This window comes from Cyanistes caeruleus, chromosome 13 (assembly GCF_971803275.1).
Source record: "Cyanistes caeruleus chromosome 13, bCyaCae1.hap1.1, whole genome shotgun sequence".
Classification (NCBI taxonomy): domain Eukaryota; kingdom Metazoa; phylum Chordata; class Aves; order Passeriformes; family Paridae; genus Cyanistes; species Cyanistes caeruleus.
In genome coordinates this window covers 9,807,829-9,827,212 of record NC_141713.1, presented here as the reverse complement: position 1 = coordinate 9,827,212, position 19,384 = coordinate 9,807,829, and the positions used below count along the sequence as shown (strand labels likewise).

General features: G+C 38.5%; 1 protein-coding gene across 9 annotated transcripts in view; it reads left to right on the top strand.

Moving 5' to 3' along the window:
- The window catches only part of PDE8A (phosphodiesterase 8A), a 115,080-nt gene that overhangs the window by 85,778 nt on the left and 9,918 nt on the right, over positions 1-19,384 (top strand). For all 9 annotated transcript variants that reach the window (XM_086849897.1, XM_086849904.1, XM_086849898.1 and 6 more), the window contains 15 exons: positions 180-370; positions 1,500-1,556; positions 2,264-2,321; positions 3,724-3,812; positions 4,042-4,120; positions 5,734-5,871; positions 10,180-10,268; positions 10,845-10,896; positions 10,997-11,039; positions 11,988-12,065; positions 13,028-13,098; positions 13,679-13,843; positions 16,290-16,338; positions 16,597-16,732; positions 18,448-18,646. In XM_086849897.1, the coding sequence (XP_086706023.1) occupies positions 180-370; positions 1,500-1,556; positions 2,264-2,321; positions 3,724-3,812; positions 4,042-4,120; positions 5,734-5,871; positions 10,180-10,268; positions 10,845-10,896; positions 10,997-11,039; positions 11,988-12,065; positions 13,028-13,098; positions 13,679-13,843; positions 16,290-16,338; positions 16,597-16,732; positions 18,448-18,646 (1,494 nt within the window). The remainder of the gene's footprint in view (positions 1-179; positions 371-1,499; positions 1,557-2,263; positions 2,322-3,723; positions 3,813-4,041; positions 4,121-5,733; positions 5,872-10,179; positions 10,269-10,844; positions 10,897-10,996; positions 11,040-11,987; positions 12,066-13,027; positions 13,099-13,678; positions 13,844-16,289; positions 16,339-16,596; positions 16,733-18,447; positions 18,647-19,384) is intronic.

The following is a 19,384-nucleotide window of genomic DNA, read 5'->3' as shown; positions in this document are numbered from 1 at the left end:
CTTGAAACACCACTGTAGACAGACAGCTATAAAAAAACCCAGTCATCTATAGAAAGCAATTCTTTTAAAAACAATGGATTAAACCTCAACAATGGCTCTAACATGTTAAGAACAGGGAAAAGTCACAGTGTCAACTGTAAGATCTGTTTGTGATGATCCACTGCCTGTCTTCACCTCAGGTACTTTTAGTGTTTGCTGAGGAAGACGAGCAGAGTAACGGGTTCCGCTGGGCGTGTGACAAGGCTGGATTTCGATGTAATATTGCCAGGACACCTCAGTCTGCACTAGAATGTTTTCTAGATAAGCACCATGACATTATCATTATTGACCATAGACATTCCAGATACTTCGATGCAGAAGCATTATGCAGGTAAGCACCGTTTCAGTGTAATTAATACTTAACAATGTAGTTAACACTTCATCAAAGTTCTTTCGCTTTTATGTGACATTTCTATAAACTCAATGCAGCATTTTTTGGTTTTAGACAGGTGTGCACAGCATCAAATACTGTTACTTCAGTTCTTTACATCTGATAGCTGCAGCATTTTTGGTTGTGTCTTAGGGTCTCTGAAGCTCCATCTGGCTTGAAGCCACAGTATACAAATTTGTTGCCATGGTGAACTGTTGGATATTTTTTTGATTTTCTTTTGGTGTTTGATTGGAGTTTTTTTTAAAATACCTGGTTCCTTGTTTGCACACTAAATCAACTGCAAATATAGCATGTGCCACCAAGCACCTTAATTAATTAATTTGCTTTATTAATATTCTATTTTTTTTGCAATGTCACTTCCTGTTGAATAACTCCCAGTGCAAACAGGCAGTGTTTGGTGTGCACGTTTCCATATCTACAACATTTAAAAATATGTTGTGAAGAGCAAAATTGCAAACAGATTCCAAAAATAATTTTAGAAACTTCTGTAAAGTATGAAAAAAGGAAGGATTTGCCTTTGTGAGTCTCTTCACAGAGACTAGACAGGCAGCAGTGCCTTGCTCCAGTGCCTTTGCAGTGAAATTGCCCTTGGGAATGTGTCTAGACTGAATAAGGGTCGGAGTGTGTGCCTGGGGGACTGTTGTGGGGCAAAGGCTCTTCTTGCTGAACTGGGGGAAGTAGATAAGATCTTTGTCAGGCCAAGATTAGGTAGTAGTGCTGTTCCCCTTGTTCCATTTTTACCAATCTGTCTCAGAATTCAGTAAAATGCACCTTAAATGAGTGAGGCCAAGCCCTTCAAACAAGTCCATTATATGCTGTTTCAGAGAGGATATTTTTTGCTATTCCCCCACTGAGAGTATTTGAGTTGCAGATTAATCTATGCTCATGGAGTCTCAGATATAATTTATTCTCCTTTCTTAGCAGCAGGCTTGGGATTTGACTTTTGTTTTGTTGTTAAATGATTTAAAAGAGATATTTTAAGAAAAGTGCTGTCTGTAGGTTCTGTAAAGTTATGTTTTCTGAAATGTGAACTTAAAGATAATGTAAATGGTTTGCTTTTTATTTAAAGGTCTATCAGAACAACAAAAGCCTCAGAAAATACAGTCATTATTTGTGTAGTACAAAGGTAAATTCTCATTTCTTTACTTTCACCCATGATCAAAACTGTAAATCTTACCATTATAAAAGTAAACATACATTAAAAAACCTGAATTAGAAGTTCCTACTATGCTAATAATAATGTGCTGTACCGTGAGTTAACAGAGCTTTTGCTATCCTTGACCATAGAATTGGGACAGGAAATGTTTTTTTGTTAGTATAGCCAAATTATTCAAATACTTGATTTGGGAATGTGTCCCAAATGTGACTTACTAGAAGGCAGTGGGTAGGCAACACTAGAAAATACATCTTTATTCAGGTACCTTGAATTGCCCGTCTAAGATCTGGTACATTCAGATAACAAGTAATTTCTTCAAACTTTGGCTGTGCAGACTTTCAGGTGCATTTCTGACTAATACCAGTGTAAACAACAAGGATCCAGTACAGAGTAAGTCCAGTGATCTAGCTCATTAATTGATTTCCTTGAAGCATTAGAGTTTTATTGATGTAAGCAGCTCATTACATGCATGAAGGAAATTAACATTTTGGCTTATCCATGCCAAAGATGAAAGCTTATAAAAAACCCCAAAAAAATGTTTTATTCCTATATCCTGTAAGGAACTAGCAGTATTAGCCTCAGTGTAACATTTGGGGTACAAGTAGATGAATGGATTGTGAAATTTGTTCTGAGTTAATTACACAAATAATCTCTGATTTTTCCTCCTTGCTTCAAAGGCACACTGATCGTGAAGAGTCATCAATATTGCCCCTGATCTCTGCTGGCTTCACAAGGGTATGTGCTATACTTGGCTGGCTTGCTCTTTCATTTCAAGATTGTCATGCAAGGAGCTCTCCAGAAGTTTGGCTGTCTGTCACCACTTGTGTCAGTGATCCAGCCTGCAGATCTTCTTCGTGCTGCTCATTCTTCTATGTCCCAATTCCGAATATTGACATGACACTCTCTGGGATATAAGAACTGGGTCTGAGACTTCTCTACTTCATATGTTTATTTCAGATTAAATACATGATCCTTTCCTTGAAAAGTTGACATTGACAAATTGATTAGTGGCTGTGGCAGAGCCAGGGAGCAGCTTGCAATGAACAACAGAATGTGCTGTTGGAAATTTCTTCTATCAAATGCCAATTCCCATTGTAAACAGGCTTCACACACTGTCAAGTGCTATTAGCTATTGTTTGGAGGCACCTGAGAAGCAGTGCATTGAATCTGTTTCTTGGCAACTATTCCAGCTGAGCAGAAAAGGTGCTTATTAGTGCATCAGTTAAGTGAGTACCTTACTGCCTTCAGCTGACAATGGAACAAGAATGGGCCTGATTTACAGCGCGATTCCAAATATTTGGTTGCGTGCTCACCGGATTTTTGCTGTCCCATCACATTCCATTTGCACCCATCTTCTTTTTTCTAGTGAAGGCCCAATCCAGGAAATGCTACTGCCTGAAGATAATGGCATTTATATGAACAGAGTCTTTCCAGTGGGCACATAAGTAATTCGACACAGGTTCTGAATTATTTATGGATCAGAGTCTTGGAGATGGGGCTAATGGCAAAGCATAGAAAAATTTGTTTAGCAGCTTTGAGTGTGGTGGTTTACCTGTGATAATCAATCCTCCTGCCCAAACTGTCCATGTCTGTGAGAGTTTAGTGTGAACAAAGATTTAACATTCAGGCTCATACATTGTAAATATCAGATGTTTTTTAAAAAGTGAAAGATACTGAGATCATTGCTATAAAAGCCCCAAGGTCAACAAGGGTATATTTCACAGGAAATTTTATTTTCATCTATATAGACAATTTGGCATATTAGCAGTTGGAAACTCATAATAATTTAAAATTTTAACTACTTGAGACCAAACAATTTTTTTCACTGTTATTTTTAATAAGTATCATGAAAGCTGAAAGTAAATTTTTTAAAAATACATTGATCCTGCTGACAATCACAGAGAATAAACAGGTTGGTTGAACCTCATTGCCATGAGGATCTGTCACCTTTTCAAAATGCAGTAACTTTTGGTTTGCTAGAAAAAATAATCTTCTCTCATTGCTCGTGTCTCAGCTTGTTCATTTTTGGCATATCTACTCCTTTCCTGGTTCTTTAGCAAGCAAAAGAAATCAGAGCTTCAAATCCTTGCAGATGGGAATGTGTATTAATGAAATATTTCTAACCTTTTCTCTGCAGAGATATGTAGAAAATTCTAGTAGAATGGCCTGTTACAATGAATTGATTCAGCTGGAATTTGGACAGGTGCAGGCACAATTCAAACTAAGGTAATTTTACCAAAAAGTATTATCAACAAAGAGTTTCCAATTTAGCCAGATCCTTAATAAAGTATTTATTTTAATGTGCAGTACTTAATTATAGAATGTCAGTTACCTGAAGTAAATACATTAATTGTTAAACTACAACATTATTCAGTATGGAGTTGTAATATTTTATCATATATTAGAAGAATTAAGTGGATAACATTTTTTGGATGCCTTTTTCTTTTTCCTCCAGGGCATGTAATTCATTATTTACAGCATTAGAGAAAAGTCAAGAAGCCATTGAGATCACAAGTGAAGACCATGTAATACAGGTTTGTTCCAGTCATAAGAAAATTGCTCTGTATTTTAGTTCATCTATGATTACACTTACTCTTTCTTACAGTACAAAAATCTAATCCAACTTAATGGTTCTAAAAAATTGAAGTGAGTTTAACTGAGTAGAGTAGAATTTGCTCTATTTAAAGTGTCTGGCATAAATCAAATAAATTTTAAGGGAGATTGTTGTTTCTGAATGAATAAAGATTTATTCTCTTGTTTATTTTTTATATTGATTCTTTATCTCTATTATTCATTCCTTCTCTATATCAAGAATGAATGTGGTCACTGGCTTTTGTGCACCCTTTTCCAAAAATACTGTGTGTTAATATGATGCTCTTTAAAATCTAATGGATGTTCTGTTCAAATAATTATACTTTATTTTTCTAAAATCTGATACTGTTTGATGTATCAGAGTTTTTGGGTCAACTGTTTTTGAATGTAATCCTCTCTTAGAAATTTCTTTAAAACATGGAAAAGAAATTGTGCTTAGTTTTGCAGTTCTGAAAACCATCATCTTTTTAATGGAGTTAGTTCCATCCCTAGCTATGAAGCAGTGATGAATGATTTTATTATCAGTAAAGAGCTTGAGTCTAACCCTCTGGGAATTATAACATGCATACAAATTCTACCTGCTTGAGCCAAATTTGACAATGGCAATTTCATTGAAGGATGTGCCTTCTTCATCCCTTTTACAAAAATAACAGAACACATCCTGAAGTTGTTTTAAACACACTCTTTTGAGACCAAATTTTGTGCCTCTGCTGACAGCCCTAGAGTATGAGAGAGTGTACGCTTGCAGAAGTCCTGGAGCTCCAGCAGGCACAGCTTTTGCACAGGGAGAGGAAGGAAGGTGTTCCTTTGGGAAGGAGCTTTGAGTGGAGAACCATTAGAAATACAGTGGCACCTTTTCCTTTCTCTCATACTAAAACATTGTGAGTTGTAAAGGCATTCAGATGCTGCTTTGGCAGGACTATGCCTGTCACTCAGCAAGTGAGAGGGCTGTAAATAAAAATAAACTCTTCAGCTTTATTGGGCAAGGGCCAAAAACTGCAGAGAAATGCAACATTCACTTCAGGGAGAAGCCTGCTTTGTTAAATCCCACTTCTTCCACTCTGCTTGGCTGGGCTTTGCCTGGACAGGAGAACAGTGATGGTTAGCCCTTACACAGAGTAAGATGATGAATTTGCCAATAGATATGGATAATATTCCTATGGTATTTCACCATCCAGCCTGTGATTTTTAGGAACACTGAGGTAGGTTTGAGGTTTATTGGTTTGGGAACTGACAGAGCCCATTTTTCAGGAATTATTTTGTCTGTCTAAACTCTGGATATGTGATACTCAGATGTTCACATAATTTCCCTCTCTTAGCTGACATGTGCTCACTCTGCACAACTATTGAATGGAATGGAAATTCCTGCTTTGCTTCACAGAGTAGAATATGTGAGCATCTCTCTCAGAAATAGTACATGCAGACATTCATTTCAGGGTAGGAAAGAGATGTGGTTAAGCAAACGAAACAAGGGATTCTGTTGTGCTTTAAGTACACTATTGAATTGGTATTCAATATATATTCAATATATTGTTTTGTTTCTTTTATTTCACAGTACGTCAATCCTGCTTTTGAAACAATGATGGGCTATCAAATAGGTGAACTAATAGAAAAGGAACTAACAGAAGTGCCTATAAATGAAAAAAAAGCTGATTTCTTAGATACTATTAATTCCTGCATAAAGATAGGAAAGGTGAGTAATAGCATTGTATTATTTGCTATCTCTAAAAGTTACTTTAGTCCAGCAGTGATTCATGTTGTGACTTGCGGCTTCACAGATGCATAGCATTTGCAACTTACTTAAAACAAGAACAGGAAGTGAAAAATTGTTCATTTTTTAAGGGTTTCTTTCTCTTTTCTTGCTTGGTAGAGGTACTTGTTTTACAAAAATAAGTGACTTGCTGCATTTCTTTATAACTTATGCTGTTCGTAGCAAATGGTGTGGGAGTACCGAAGAAAAATGAGATGGATGCACATGTTATCTGGTGCTATGTAAATGAGAAAAGTACCATATTGAAGAATTTCACCATGAAATGTGGAAGCTGATTTGCAAGTTCAGAATGTAAAAATACCAAGGAGACATTTGCAATATCACTTGAAAGTGATAGGCAGTGTGAGCTGCCAGCGGCCAATCTGTTTAATTCCCTAATGGCATGGGAGCTGTCTAATGATTTCCATTAGAAATGTTCATTGCACCGAGATGAGCTGGTTTCTGATATCACTGAACATGACATGGGGCCTCGTAGGGAGAAGATCATGGAGGCTGCACAGAGAGATTTGGGAATGTGTGTGTTTGGTGGTGCTCCACGGCCCAGGCTCAGGACCGTCCGTGCGAAGCGGCACAGCACTGGCACAGAGCAGGGAGATGCCAAAGTGAGTCATGGCACTCTGGGTCTAGACAGGGGTACAAAAGCACAGATTCAAAGTTGTGGTGAGTCATGTTCTGTAGGTCAGGGTGCTGACACAGCACTCAGTGGCAAAAGCTGGGTGCAGATGCCATCTGCATCTCAAGGAGATTGTGTCACTCATTTCCAGGTGTGTTGGCTTGTTGGAAGAGATCCCAGAGACCAACACTAGTTTGGATTATGGTGCTTCACACCTCTGTTGCCTGACTGAAATTATTTCAGTAAATGTGTGCAATACAAACCTGAAGTTAGGAGGGAGTATTTATTAAATTAAAATTAAAATGCATTAGATATGTCAGGCATTAAATCCACACCATCAATTCTCAAGATATGAAGTGATAAAATTTTTAATATTTTATTGAGCTGATAAAAATTTCATTAATAATGGAAAGATATTTTACTCTATGAATGATATAAATCTAAATCTAATGAATCTCTTTCCTTGTACTAATTTTACTCCTGACTGTGTGGCTTCAACAGTGAGGGCTAATGAAATATTGCCTACTTAAATCTGTCTGTCTGGAACAGCTTAAGCTGTTTTAGGTGGATATATTCTGTTTGCAGGTGTTCTGTGTTTCTCTCTGGAACATTTTATATGTGATCTATGCAACCTTACATTTATATATTAATATAAAGATGAATCGCCAATTAAATTATTACAGGAATCATTTGCAAGTAGAGGTTAACTGTGAGGAACAACCTTTGAGATACTTGAAGTTTTGAAATCATTTGTGCCAAGATATTACAGCATTTTCAGAGGTGCCTGAGTTACCTGGATCATTCTGACATGGTCTGTGTGTAGTTTTCAGGCTTGTGATTTCTTTATATCTTACATTTAAAAGACTGCTTCTCACTACAATAGGTCATATTTTGGCTACTGTAGGTTACAGCATATCAAAAAAAAGGAAACTGCTGCTGTAATAATCTCCTGTCAACAGGTTTGACTTTTCTGTTTTGAGCAAATGTGGTACTACACTAACATTGTAATAAAAATAATAGAAAGCAAGTTTTTCTGATATTTTGAAAAATCTAAGCTGCATGAAATTTATCTTGTCTTTAAATGGAATTTAGGAAGATGGACTCTTGCAGCATTTCACCTCTTATGCTGACAGGCATAGTGTTGTGAGCAAGTTCAGTATATTCAAACAAATTCGTAGGTGTTACACTCAAAAATTGGAAATTCCAAGGTACATAGGGATTCTTGGGCCAGGATGTTGTTTCTCTTAGCGAAAAACATATCTCTGGAAGTTAATTTTTTGCTACTACAGTTGGCTGTAATTTGCCAGAAGCCAAAGTTATTAAAATGTTCATCTGTCCATACTTGAGGAGTTAAAAGAGTTGTGCTTTTCTTCATTCTTCTGTTTCATGATTCAAATTGCATCCATTAAGATGAAATGTGCAATTCTGACTAGAATTCTTGATGCCTCTGATCTCTGCTGTTTGCTCTTAGTTTTGCTTTTTCTGAAGTGAGATGAACAGCTAAGGATAAAGCTGACGAGACACGCAATTCCTCTCTCTTTGGGAACTGTTTGCAAGGTCTTTCCAGAGGGGGTGGGAGAGCAATCACACTCTGATTAAGATCTGTGAAAGGCAGCACCTTCCTAGCTCAGCCTTCAGTTCTGTGAGATTGTGCTCATGACGCCTTGTGTTTATTTTGGTTTGTTCTGCTTTCTGCGAGACATTTGCTGAATTTTGCTGTCTAGTGCAGGAAGCCCCAGCCTAAAAGGAAGGCTGAACTGGGGGGGTTCCTTACTGTGCCTGTGAGAGCGCTCAGTGGATAGATGTGTGCCTTGGCCTTCTTCATGGGGTTTGAAACCTCAGCATTGCTTCACTCTGTAAGGAGTGAGACTGTGGGGTTTGCTGTGTGTGGTGTTTGCTTTTTTGTGATCCCAGCACTCCCCACAGCAGGAACTGGTCATGGTGCTTGTGTGGCTCCGGTGCAGACATAACCATGGGCTTGACTGACAGCACGTCTTGGGAATAGCTCTTCTCTGTTGGACTGCTGACAGAGGCTCTGGGAGAGAGCATATGGTGTTCTTAAAATACGTTTAAGTGACATCCTTGGGAGAACTTCACCTACCAGCAGGAGTTTGGCTTGGGCCTCCTGTTTCTCAGAATTGCACTGACCTTTTCCCACACACGTTTCCTGCCACAGATTCACAGGTTTTAGAAATTCACAAGTTGAAAAATCAATCTGTTGACTAAGAAGAACACATTAGTGAATAACCTGCCCTGAAAAGGATTTGCTTTCAATGAGGGAATTATCCAATCTGTAGTTTATGACTTCACCCTTTTGTGCACATCCTGGGTTTATTACCTGGGTTAGAGATCAATTACTCATCTCTACCTCATCCTGGTTGTCAGGAAACTATTGATGTGCATACTTTTAATTATGAGAGCATTGACTTTTGTGGTGCTTGCTTTATCTTCATCTGTATTCCTCAAGCAGCTCACAGAAGACATTATGCTCACTACACAGTTTGTTATGCAGTTTTCTTCTCTGACAGATCCTCAAAAAAGCCTTTCATATTTTTTTCTATACAGCCTGTCACCCTGCAGTTCTCTGTGGGCTGGAGTCTTTATTTGCTGTCTCCATCAACATAAATGTAAAACAATTCTCTGTACCTGTGTTCTGGCCTGCTTGACTGTGGAATCTGTCAGTCTCACATAAATAAATACATATTGTGTGCCTCATGAGGGTATTTTCACATAAATAAGATCTGATCTACAGTTTGTTGAACTCAACTGAAATACAGCAATTGGCCCAAGCAATTTGTGTTAAGTGAACATGCAAGATGGATTCAATTATTCATTAATCACTTCGTATTTAGTAAATGCCCAGCTCAAAATATGCATCTGTTAAAAAAACACCACCAAGAGCTATTCTAGAGATGGAAACACAAAGGCAATCCTAAAGCCAGAGTGCTTCTAGAGGGGAGGCAGAATCCAGAAGCTATTCTACTGGGCTCTCTTCTGCTTTAAAAGAAACAGAATAAATCTCTGCTGCATTTGATAGGAAACTGACAGGATGGAAAGTAAACATGCTGGGATACCAAAGCCCTTTAAATCACAGATACATTTAATGTTAACCAGTGATAAGACATCCCAGCCGTGCAGGAGAGATGGTGTATCCAGCAGGGAGGGTGATCAGGGCGGTGTCACAGCTTTGCAGTGACCTTCCTGTCCTGGGTCCTTGGGGGTCCCACACCTGCAGCCCTGGGGGGAGACTGCCCCAGGCAGAGGCTGCTCTGAGCTCCTGCTCTCACAGGGCTCTTTGCCAGCTCTCCCCAAAATGACCTGCAGTACTACCGAGGTAGGATGGGGAAGAGAATGTAGCTAATTCCCACAGCTCCTGAAGTCCAGCTGTTGCCATCAGAGTATTCCCAGGCTGCTTCTCTGGGAGTTGTCCATGCATTGGCAGCAACACAGTGACCTACAGGTTACTTACAGGGGAGAAAGTTGAGGGTTTGAGCACAGTTTAACCAGTCCTGCCTGGTTTTGTATTGTGAGATAGCTTTCAGTGAAAGAAAAGTATGAAGCTACAGCTTCTCTTTATGTTTTATCTGAACTTCCTTCCACATGAATTATTTTTTCAGGAATGGCAAGGAATGTACTATGCGAAAAAGAAAAATGGAGATAGCATACAACAAAATGTGAAGATACTACCTGTCATTGGACAGGGAGGGTAAGTGTGAAAGCTAAAGTCATAATTTGTGTCTGAATGAAGACTCAGTTTAGAGTTCAGTTGCCTTCAGCAAATATTGGATTATCCTGCTACTGATTATAATGGAAGCTTATGCAAGGAAGGGTGCCTCTGACCTCTGTGCTTAATTCCTTGGGGCAAAATCAACTTCATATGCTGTGTGCAGGGAAAGTGAAATTCTCCTAATTCTCCCTGAAAAGGATCTAAAGATGCAGATGTGCTCACTTGTGACTGACTCTTCTAATTCTCCCTGAAGTGCAAGTGCACCCTCCTGTCCTTCTGTGCTTCATGTTGGTGACCTACATCCTGTTTCACTGAGCACCTGTACTGTGTCCTTCCACACTCAATTTTCTGTGCTCCTTCTTTCATGGCTGTTCCCAAGGGTTGTCATGGGATGAGGTCACTGTGTGCTTTGATCATGGGCAAGATTCAAGCAGATCTAGATTTTTATGCAGCTTCCACTTGGTCCCCAAACTGAGCCTTTGGAGCAGCCAAGTATCAGCACTGAGTTAGAGCTGAGGTTTGGATGGGAATTAACACACTGTTTTTTGCCTGCAGAAAGATTAGACACTATGTGTCAATTAGTAGACTGTGCAATGACAACAATAAGGTAAGTGAAAACAGTGCTATGCTCACTTTAGTTTGAGCCCTAAGTATAACAAAATAATGGCAAAGTTCTGACTAACTGGATTTCTTCTACTGAATTGTAGGTGGAGAAGACATGTGAATGTATTCAGGCTGAATCTCAGACAGGTACGACACGTCTCTTCTGTCCCAAGAAGTGGAGAACATACCTGGGGAGAGAATAAAGGCCATTGTTAGTACTTTGACTGAAAACACAGTTTCACAAAACATTTCTATTTACCTAGTGATAAGCTGGAAATCCAACTCAAAAGGCAGGAAAGCAAATGCAAGCCCCCTCTCTACCTGCCTCACTTATTTTAGAGGTGACATAAAGCAACCCACCTTTGAAAACGCTGTCACAGGGCCCCAAGTTGGTATCATGGTATTGCTGGATTTAGTGCCACAGTTCAGTTGTAGGTGGTGGATTCCTGTGACAGAATTAGAAATGAGAAGGATGCTGTCATGTCATGTGTTGCTGTGGCTGCTCCATAGCACATGGCACCTGTGTCTGCACTGCTTTGTGCTGCATTGTGAGGAATTTGCATGTGGGTGGAAATGAGGATGACCAACACTATCATTCACCCTCATCTCACATATCAGCACTTCAGTTAGGACATCCTTGGCATCCATGCTGCAGGTACTTGTTAACTGTAGTCTCAACACAGGCTGAACGTGGGAGTCCATAGGAAACCAGGGATATGTTGCCCCATTTGCTGGCATGTGCTCTGCTTTGCCCCACCAGTTTCTGGTGGCAGTGGTTACTTGAGTGAACTCAGGTGTGCTGCACAAGTTATGTTTACAACTGCAATTGTGCCACAGTGGCAAGAGAGGAGCTTTTCTCTCCACATGGTTTCCTTCTGCACAGAGATGTAGGCATGTTCTGCCTGAGAACCTGACTGGGTTCAGGACACTGTAACAAGGCAAAAGCTTTAAAAGGCACTTTGATCAGCTCTCATCTGCTGAAGCATTGAGGTCAATGCCACTCAGCTGCTGCCAGGCTTTTCTGAGCTTCAGTTCCTTTAACATACATCTTAGGCAAAACTCTGTTGTCATTATGCAATATCATTTTCTTCACAGATACTCAGACTTGCAGACACAAAGACATGAGGAAAGGATCTCTGGATGTCAGATCCACAACATCACGTGGGAGTGATGGTATGTGAAACAACTCATCGTGTTGGGTCTGGCTGAGTTGGAGTTGTCATGCAAACCCAATACACAAATTATTACATTTCTTACCTCTTCCCTTGATAAAGATATGAAGGTATTTATTTCTTAATTTTGTTTTCTTTCTCTGTGTTGTATTTTGCTCTGTTAGATCACCCCAAACTTGATAGATGAGTAACATACTCAAAACTGTTGCTGACACTTACATGCTTTTGTTAAATCATACCTCATCACAATCTAGGCAGCATACACTAGTGAAGCATGTCTATGGCAGTGAGAATACTTTCATGTTCCAGTATCACAAAAATAGCATTGACTCTTCTTCTTAAGAACTGCTCAGCACAATGAGTAACAGAGATGTGTCTGCATTTTATAGGTAGCACAATATCCAGAAAAATCTCATCTTGACCTTTTCTCTGCAGGATCAGAATTGCTAACCAATATAAAATATTTGTTTTTAAATTTCCAATGAATAATAGGCCAGAACCTCTGCTGTTTTTATTTGGCACAGGTACCCACTTCAAAAGAGCTTCAGTGATTTACCTCAGGAAGCTGACTCATTATGACTTGTCATACTGCATCAGGCAGCAAGAGTAGATAGATCCTGCAATAATCTAAATTCAGTGGTTACCTACCTGTGCCTGCCAGTTTGCCAGTACACAAACATCTCTATAGTCTTTTAACTGAGTCTTTAACTGAATATTTTAATTAGTTAAAATAACAAAGCAAAGCCGTGATTTTGCCAGGCTGTTACAGCCACTTATCTCTAATCAGGGACATGAGTGGTTCAGCCAGCATCTCTTTGCACTTGTGCATTCTGCAGTAGATTGCCTCTGAAAGGCACAGCAGGGTAAGCAGTGCAGAGAAGGCCTCAGGAGTTCCTGGCTGATCCTCCCATCAGGCCTTATCTCTGCAATCAGGGTACAAATTCTGCTCTGTTCTGCACACAGGCAGCTCCCAGCGGCGCCGCTCCTCCATGGCCAGGGTCCATTCCATGACTATCGAGGCTCCCATCACCAAGGTAATGTCACAGCTGGGCTGGGCTGCAGCACTGGGGCGTGAGGCTCCAGGAGAGCACCAGCCTCTGGTGTATCTCCTTCCCCTGTTCCACCTACCCACTGCTGTAGCTTCAAAAATACAGATACTCTGAACAAAGATCTCCCAGACCTGCTTGTTGACCCATGGGGTCAGCCATCACGTTATCCTTTTTAAGGAGGAGGGTTTGGAGTTCCTCTTTCTTACTTCTGCATTGTCAACTGCTTTCTGAAATCACTCAAGGATTTGTCAAAAATCAGCTCTTTAACAAATTGCGAGAGGCAAGTGGGAAAAAGTTAAATTAAATCCATTCACAGATATTTTGAGGCTGTGCCTTGGAGGGGAAAGTCATTAATAAGATTGCTGTCTCTAAGGCCACAATCTTATTCCCAGAGTCAGCAGCAAACATCAGCATTTCAGTAACATCCCTTTCATTTTGACTTTCCCCCATGCAGATAAAAGTTTTAGATCTTGTTATTTTCCTGAGTTTTTCTATGGTAACTAATGAGTGTCTCTGTTTTTTTAAAATCACTTCTAAGTTGACAATATGTCTGATGCTGCCTTAGGTAATAAATATCATCAATGCTGCACAAGAGAGCAGTCCCATGCCAGTTGCAGAAGCTTTAGACCGGGCTTTGGAGATTTTAAGAACCACTGAATTGTACTCTCCACAACTGGGGACAAAAGATGAGGATCCACATACAAGTGACCTTGTGGGAGGGTTAATGACAGTAAGTACTTACTGCCACAAAGAGCTCTTGATTAATGTTCACTGCCTGATTTTCCCAGTTACTTTATCCTCTGTCATGTGCTCTGCCTCTACAATGCCAAACTTTCAGGAAAAACTGCACAGGCCTTTTGAGGACTTTTTCTCCCTACCTGAATAATATAGCTCTATATTATATCTTCTATAATATATATAGAAAAATAGGAAGAAAATTGACTAGCCCCTTTAAAACATTAGTTTAACTAAAAATGGAAAGTAAACATTTTTTAAAAAAATGTGATTTGTTTGAGTAAGGTATAGATGGGAGAGGAAGAAAGAAAGAGAACCTGATACTTGTATTTATTAATGAGGATTATAATTACATGGTTGGGGGTGGGCTTTTTAGTCTATCAAATGAGTGTGTTTTCAAAAGAATGCAAAATACATACTTTTCTTGCTGTTTCTTGGATTATATTTGTACACCTGTAGCATAATACCCAAAGGTGAACAAAGGGCACATAGTGAAACAAGAACTGAACCCAAACCTTCAGAGCCTGGAGTCTGACCCTCCTGATGGTAACAAGATGAGTTTAGATGAATGTTACCTGTGCCCTAAGGATATGTCTTCTCATTAGTCTGTAGCTTGCATATGAAAAGCTACATCAGGAAAAAAATTACAGTGTGTTGGATGCAAAAAGGCTCACAAAATGTGAGCTTTTCAGGGATCTGGGCTATTATAATTTCATGTTGGAACTATCATGATGCCTTTGCAGTACCTATCAGACTCTTCAAATAGTTTAGGTGTATTTTTACCTTTAAAAATACCACAGCAAATATCTGGTCAGGAGAAACATGTGGGAGACTTCAAGAATTCCAGGAGAAGGCCTGAATGATTCATATTGGGTTGTGTTTACTAACTGAGTAGACAAAATTTATTGTTATATTAACTATAAAAATATAAGATGAATATTGATACATATAATCATTAGTCTTGAAGTGAATCTTTTCTCCTGCTTATGAGTACATATTCATATTCATACATATTTTATCTCTTATGAATACATAAGAGTCTATAAACTCTATTGTTTTCTCCTTTTTGTGGATTGTTGATTCTTACATGCATTTGTATTCTCATTGTATTTGGTCCACGCACATGAATATAACAATATTGCAAAATATAAAAATCTTTATTAAAAATAAACCCAGGGCTTTTTTGTGGAGCAATAAGTAAAGCTGAGAAAATTAATTTCAGAGCATATGGCATGGTACAAGTTTTAAAGTTATTGGAGAGAAACATTTTTCCATCAAAGGGTCTGCTGAAAACAGAATTATATTGTTCTAAGTGTGTTCAGAAGTTATGTCTGAGAAGGAAACAAGTAATATGTTACTGGATTTGAACTCTTTAGTAGGAAGGGCATTTGGAGTTCAAAGATAGATTTACCAGATACAATTACACCTGCTATTTCAACTCTTAAAACTAATCTTTGATTCTAAATGATAGGCAGCATCTGGTGACCTAAATATTTGTGTCATAGCAGTTCCATTGAATAGCCACTGTTGTACTCCCTTTCCTTTTAAATCACAAACTCCAGATTAATTTACTTACAAATGTGAAAATGAAAATTAGATATAGCAGTTCTTTTAAGAGCAGATATTCCATGTTCAGATATGGCATCCACATTTACTTCTGCTATACTTGGTGTGAATAACATTTTTAGTAAGGTGCATTCATAAATATTTTTTTTAAACACTGTGGTTTTTTACATCATGGGCTAAACATGAGCTAACAGCTGTAACCTCAAAAGAGCAAGAGGGATTTGGGCCACAGCATTTAAAATTATAAAATGAAAAGTAAATACTAAATACATAATTCTGTTAGTTTTAATCCATCATCTCAGTGTTCACATCTAGGCATCATGCCAGAATTAAGCCTAGGAGGCACTGAACTGAAGAATAAACAAGCATACTTTCTGTGTGATAGAAAGGAAGCCTCAGAGTAATTTGTTCCTCTGCAGTCATGAGATTCTTATGCTGCTGAGGTGACTGGATCTGCCAGTACCAGGGCAGGAGAGCAGGGGAATGTCTCCATCCACTCCCACCGCCCACCTTTGCTTGTTGGTGGGAAGTGTGTGGACACACCGTGTCTGCTTTGGGGCACAGACCTACAACTGGTGTGCATGTTGGCCAAAGACAGATGTCAGGCTGCAATTCTAGACCTCCATCTGCACGTGAGAAACTTGAGTTTTTGCCTGAGTCGATGTTGTATCCCCTAGCCTGCAGTTCCTCATCTGTTACGAGCCATATGTAAACCAGGCTAATCTGGAAAGCACAAACAAATAAGGGAGAGCTTTGATGGCAGTGACAGGCTGCAGTCAGGCTTTTCTGAAGCTGTTGTGCTACTACTTGGTGTTATCATCTCCTAGACCTATTGTGCAATATCCTCCATTTAACTTGCAACTTTTATTTAACAGGATGGTTTACGAAGATTATCAGGGAACGAGTACATATTGTCAGCAAAACGTAAGTTTTAATTTGGCTACCGAGATACTAAAACATGTTCAGAAATTTAAGAAACAGGGAAATGTCATTAGATGTCCTTTTTATGAGCATTTTCTTTGTTTTTGTTTTTTTTTATCTATAAGCATTTTTCTTCAGCATTACTGAGCTTACTACAGAAGGGAAAGCATGGTCATTCAGTAAAATTGTTTCTCACTATTAAATATACTACTTAATATACTGTTAATATATACCTATAGTAATAACTGTATTCCTCAAAAGAAACTCATCAGGTTGCTGGCAGTCTGAGCTCTCCAATCTCCCTCAATGACATACCCCCACGGATAACACAGGCCATGGAAAATGAGGAACAGTGGGATTTTGATATCTTTGAACTTGAGGCTGCCACCCATAAAAGGTCAGTAAATGCAAGAGCTCATAAACTGAAGTTGCTGAAAAGTGACTTAAATGTCATGCTGTAATCAGATCCTTAAGCTCTCTACCTGTGATTTTAAAACTGAATGAATTTTATTTTCAATGTCAGATGTTTGAAATTTTCTCATTGTCATTTCTAGTTGTATATGCATCTTAAATATCTTCTGTTTCATCATGCACTATTTCCTGCAAATTCCCAGTGGATATATGTGAAGATTATATATCTTTGGTATGGTATAATGACAATACAGTATAAGTTTTAAAACCTTCCTTTATTCACTAATAGAAAAGTTATACAAATCAAATTATTTTCTTGTGGGGATTCAAATTCTTATTATGACAAACTGCACACAGAGTCAACATGCTGGTCTTGATTTGACCAGTTGATACAGATCAAGTTTTATTTTCTTTCCATTTGATTGGGTAGGTTTTATTCCTGAACAGTTCCAATACAGCTTTTCAGCAGAATTCCCATTACATTTCTCTGGGATTAGAGGAAGGTGTTTATTCTAAAATCTTGGCAGGTTACATTTTATGTATAAGCTTAACTGAAGAACATTTACTGATAAAAAGCAGGGCATGCAAATTTCCATCACAGAATTTTTTTCCAAAAGCAGATCAGCAGCTTTGATGGACTGTACTGCATTAGTGGAAAAGTCTCACCCTAAGACTGTAAATTGTTCTTTCTGTTAAAATCCTTGGTTTTACTTTCTGATGCTTATCAAAAGTTCCCCTTTTGGATCTAGTTTCATATATATCATGCTTTGTCTTAGGTAAAAGCTTTTGTGAGACACTAATTTGGAGGCCAGATCCTGCAGTGAATTGACTATCTTCAACCCTTTGTCAAAATCCCAGATCAGTAAAAGCTTTGAAAATTATTCATATCAAAGTCTAAGAAAGATATCAGGCACTTAGTTAAAAAATTTGCACTTCATTTTTATACTGTGGTTTTATGAGCCAAAAAGGTGCAAAACTCCCCAGGGTTTTATTCTTCTTTAAAATTATTTTATTTTAAATGAAGATATTTACATCCATTTGCTTTGGGTTTTCTTTTGCTGTATTTTGATTTATAATGAAGTAATACAGATAAGTAATTAAAAACAAAAATGTGAAGATACAGTCAGTCTGTGTGATTTACAACATTTAATGGGTACATTGCAGTAACTTAATTAATTATCCCAGCCAACATGCATAAGATCATCAGGTAGGTTTCTCTGTTCTTACTGATCTGGAGAGACCACAGAGGGACAAAGGAGGTACCTTGTTGCCTGTACTCTTATTAAAGATAGTATAATTATGATTGCTTCTTACTGTGTTTAAATAATGGCAGTTAATTTGTTAAGAGAAGTAAAGTGATTTTCAGTGACTCACAAATATGAATATATTACAAGTATTGCCTTAAGTCCAAGCAGACATACGGTAATAAAGCCAGGATAATTAATTAAATTTTAGTGCATTACAGTTCCCTGACAGAGAAACCTGGAGACACCTTTGTCTGACACTGGGGGGCATTAAGGGGGATTTGACTTTCTGTATGTTACAATTCTAGTATATGACACAGTAATTCTGTAATAAGTCCTAATACATCATTTCATATGTCATTAGCTAAAAATGCTGTGTGGATTCATACAGTTTATTCTATATAATATTCTTTCAGCTGCATTCATTTTAAAACTTTCTGTTTATTTTTCTCCACAGGCCTTTGGTTTATCTGGGTCTCAAAATATTTGCTCGCTTTGGAATCTGTGAATTCCTAAACTGTTCAGAATCCACCCTGAGGTCATGGTTACAAGTTATTGAGGCTAACTACCATTCCTCCAACTCCTACCATAATTCTACCCATTCAGCAGATGTATTACATGCTACTGCTTACTTCTTGTCTAAAGAAAGAGTAAAGGTGAGTCCACATTTATGAGAAACACTGTTGGTGCAATCAAAGAAAGATCTCTCAGAAACAGATTCAAAAGCCAAATGTTTGGCTTTTGAAAAAAAAAAAAAACCAGTGCCAACCAGTTTGGTAACTCTGAGGTCAAAGAACTGGGCTGCTTTACATGAATTCTAGGTTCTCTCTTATATGTAGAAGGATGGATGCTAATATTACAGAATTTAACAATTCTTGATGGGAGAATAAGAAAACCTTATTTTCAAGTAAAACTTCTTCATATAGTTTAACCTTCTCAGATCGAAATGACATAATTACTTTTGTGATGGTACATGCCAAATACAGATTTAATGTGATAAATTACCATCCCTCATGCCTTATGATGGTCATTTTGCAAAAGACTCCCAAGACAATATAGGCCATAATGTAGGCTATATCACCCACTGGAGAAGATGCCCTGAGGCTTATAGAGACTGCATTGGAGGAGAGTATTGAAAAAAATTACTGGTCAGTATCATAAAACCCCCTGGGGTATTAGAGCCACTGCCAATCAGAATATATGAGAGCAACTTTTGCTCTCACATGCCCTGACTGGAGAAGGGGAATAAAGCAGCACATGGTGTGTGTGTGCAGTAGAGTGGTGGGACATACTTCTGAGTCATGGTCTTGGGTAGGAATTCTGAACTGGCCTGCCTAAGGATAGCACCAGTGATGGGCACCTGGCTGAGAAATTTGTGACTGTAAACAAGCTTC